Source organism: Macadamia integrifolia, chromosome 11, assembly GCF_013358625.1.
Source record: "Macadamia integrifolia cultivar HAES 741 chromosome 11, SCU_Mint_v3, whole genome shotgun sequence".
Lineage (NCBI taxonomy): Eukaryota > Viridiplantae > Streptophyta > Magnoliopsida > Proteales > Proteaceae > Macadamia > Macadamia integrifolia.
Window position 1 is genome coordinate 27,172,268 of NC_056567.1, and position 892 is coordinate 27,173,159.

At 34.8% G+C, this 892-nt stretch overlaps 1 protein-coding gene across 4 annotated transcripts in view; it reads right to left on the minus strand.

Moving 5' to 3' along the window:
- Nucleotides 1-217: 217 nt before the first annotated feature.
- LOC122093748 (putative F-box/FBD/LRR-repeat protein At3g59240) overlaps nucleotides 218-892 on the minus strand; it is an 8,647-nt gene continuing 7,972 nt past the window's right edge. For 3 of the 4 annotated variants that reach the window (XM_042664214.1, XM_042664215.1, XM_042664216.1), the window contains one exon: nucleotides 218-694. In XM_042664214.1, the coding sequence (XP_042520148.1) occupies nucleotides 612-694 (83 nt within the window). In that variant the 3' untranslated portion in view covers nucleotides 218-611. Of the gene's footprint in view, nucleotides 705-892 lie in introns of all 4 variants that reach the window. The other variant, XM_042664217.1, reaches the window with a different exon arrangement.

Here is an 892-nt window from a genome sequence, read left to right on the forward strand (position 1 = left end):
TCCTTCATCAAGTTTCAATTCTACCATATTCCAATTTCAGATTCTCCCTCTTAATCAACATGGCAGGAATCCAATCCTTTGGCTCAATCCATTCACAGTTTTGCAGATCCAATTCTCATCATTTCAATAGATGTTTGTATGGACACAGGCAAAAAAATTTCCAAATTTTGATCACCCTTTCAGATAAGTTGACAAAAATGATAAATTCATATTATCATGCTAATAATAATGAGAATGCAAATGAACCATTAATTAGAAAGCCCCAAAATTTTAGGACATGTCTTTGTTCAGGACAAATTTTTCATGAAACATAAATCAAATCCAAAGTCAATTTGAAATTTAACAAGCACAAAAAGTTTGTTACCCCATTATTCAAATCGAGACCACAACTAGCTCAAAGATAAACCTACTAATTTAATCCTCAGTCGTCTTTCTATGTTTGGATCATTAAAATTTAATAGTACCATCGTTATGATCTTGGAGAAGGTTTTCTCCAACAGCTTCAGAGGTACCATATGTGATCCCTCAAAAGGAAACGTCCTCATCATCAGAACTTGAGATTTCTTCCTCCTCTGGCTCTTCTATATATCCATCAGAATTCGATACAAATTTCACTTATCAAAGTTCTTTGATTGCAGCATCATAAGGACGTTATTATGTATCTCTCGAAGAACATTTTGATGGAAATCCACTCCTACGAAAAGCTAGCCAAACAAATAAAATTAGCATGGAGTGATATTGACAATGGAAACAGAACTAAAATTTACAGCCATACAGGTAACTTTTACCTTTTCTAAATGAACTCAATCACATAGAGACACACCCATGCACATGTAAGATTTTCCAAAATTGAGATAAACTAACTTCTCCCCACCCACCCCACACCCCCCCC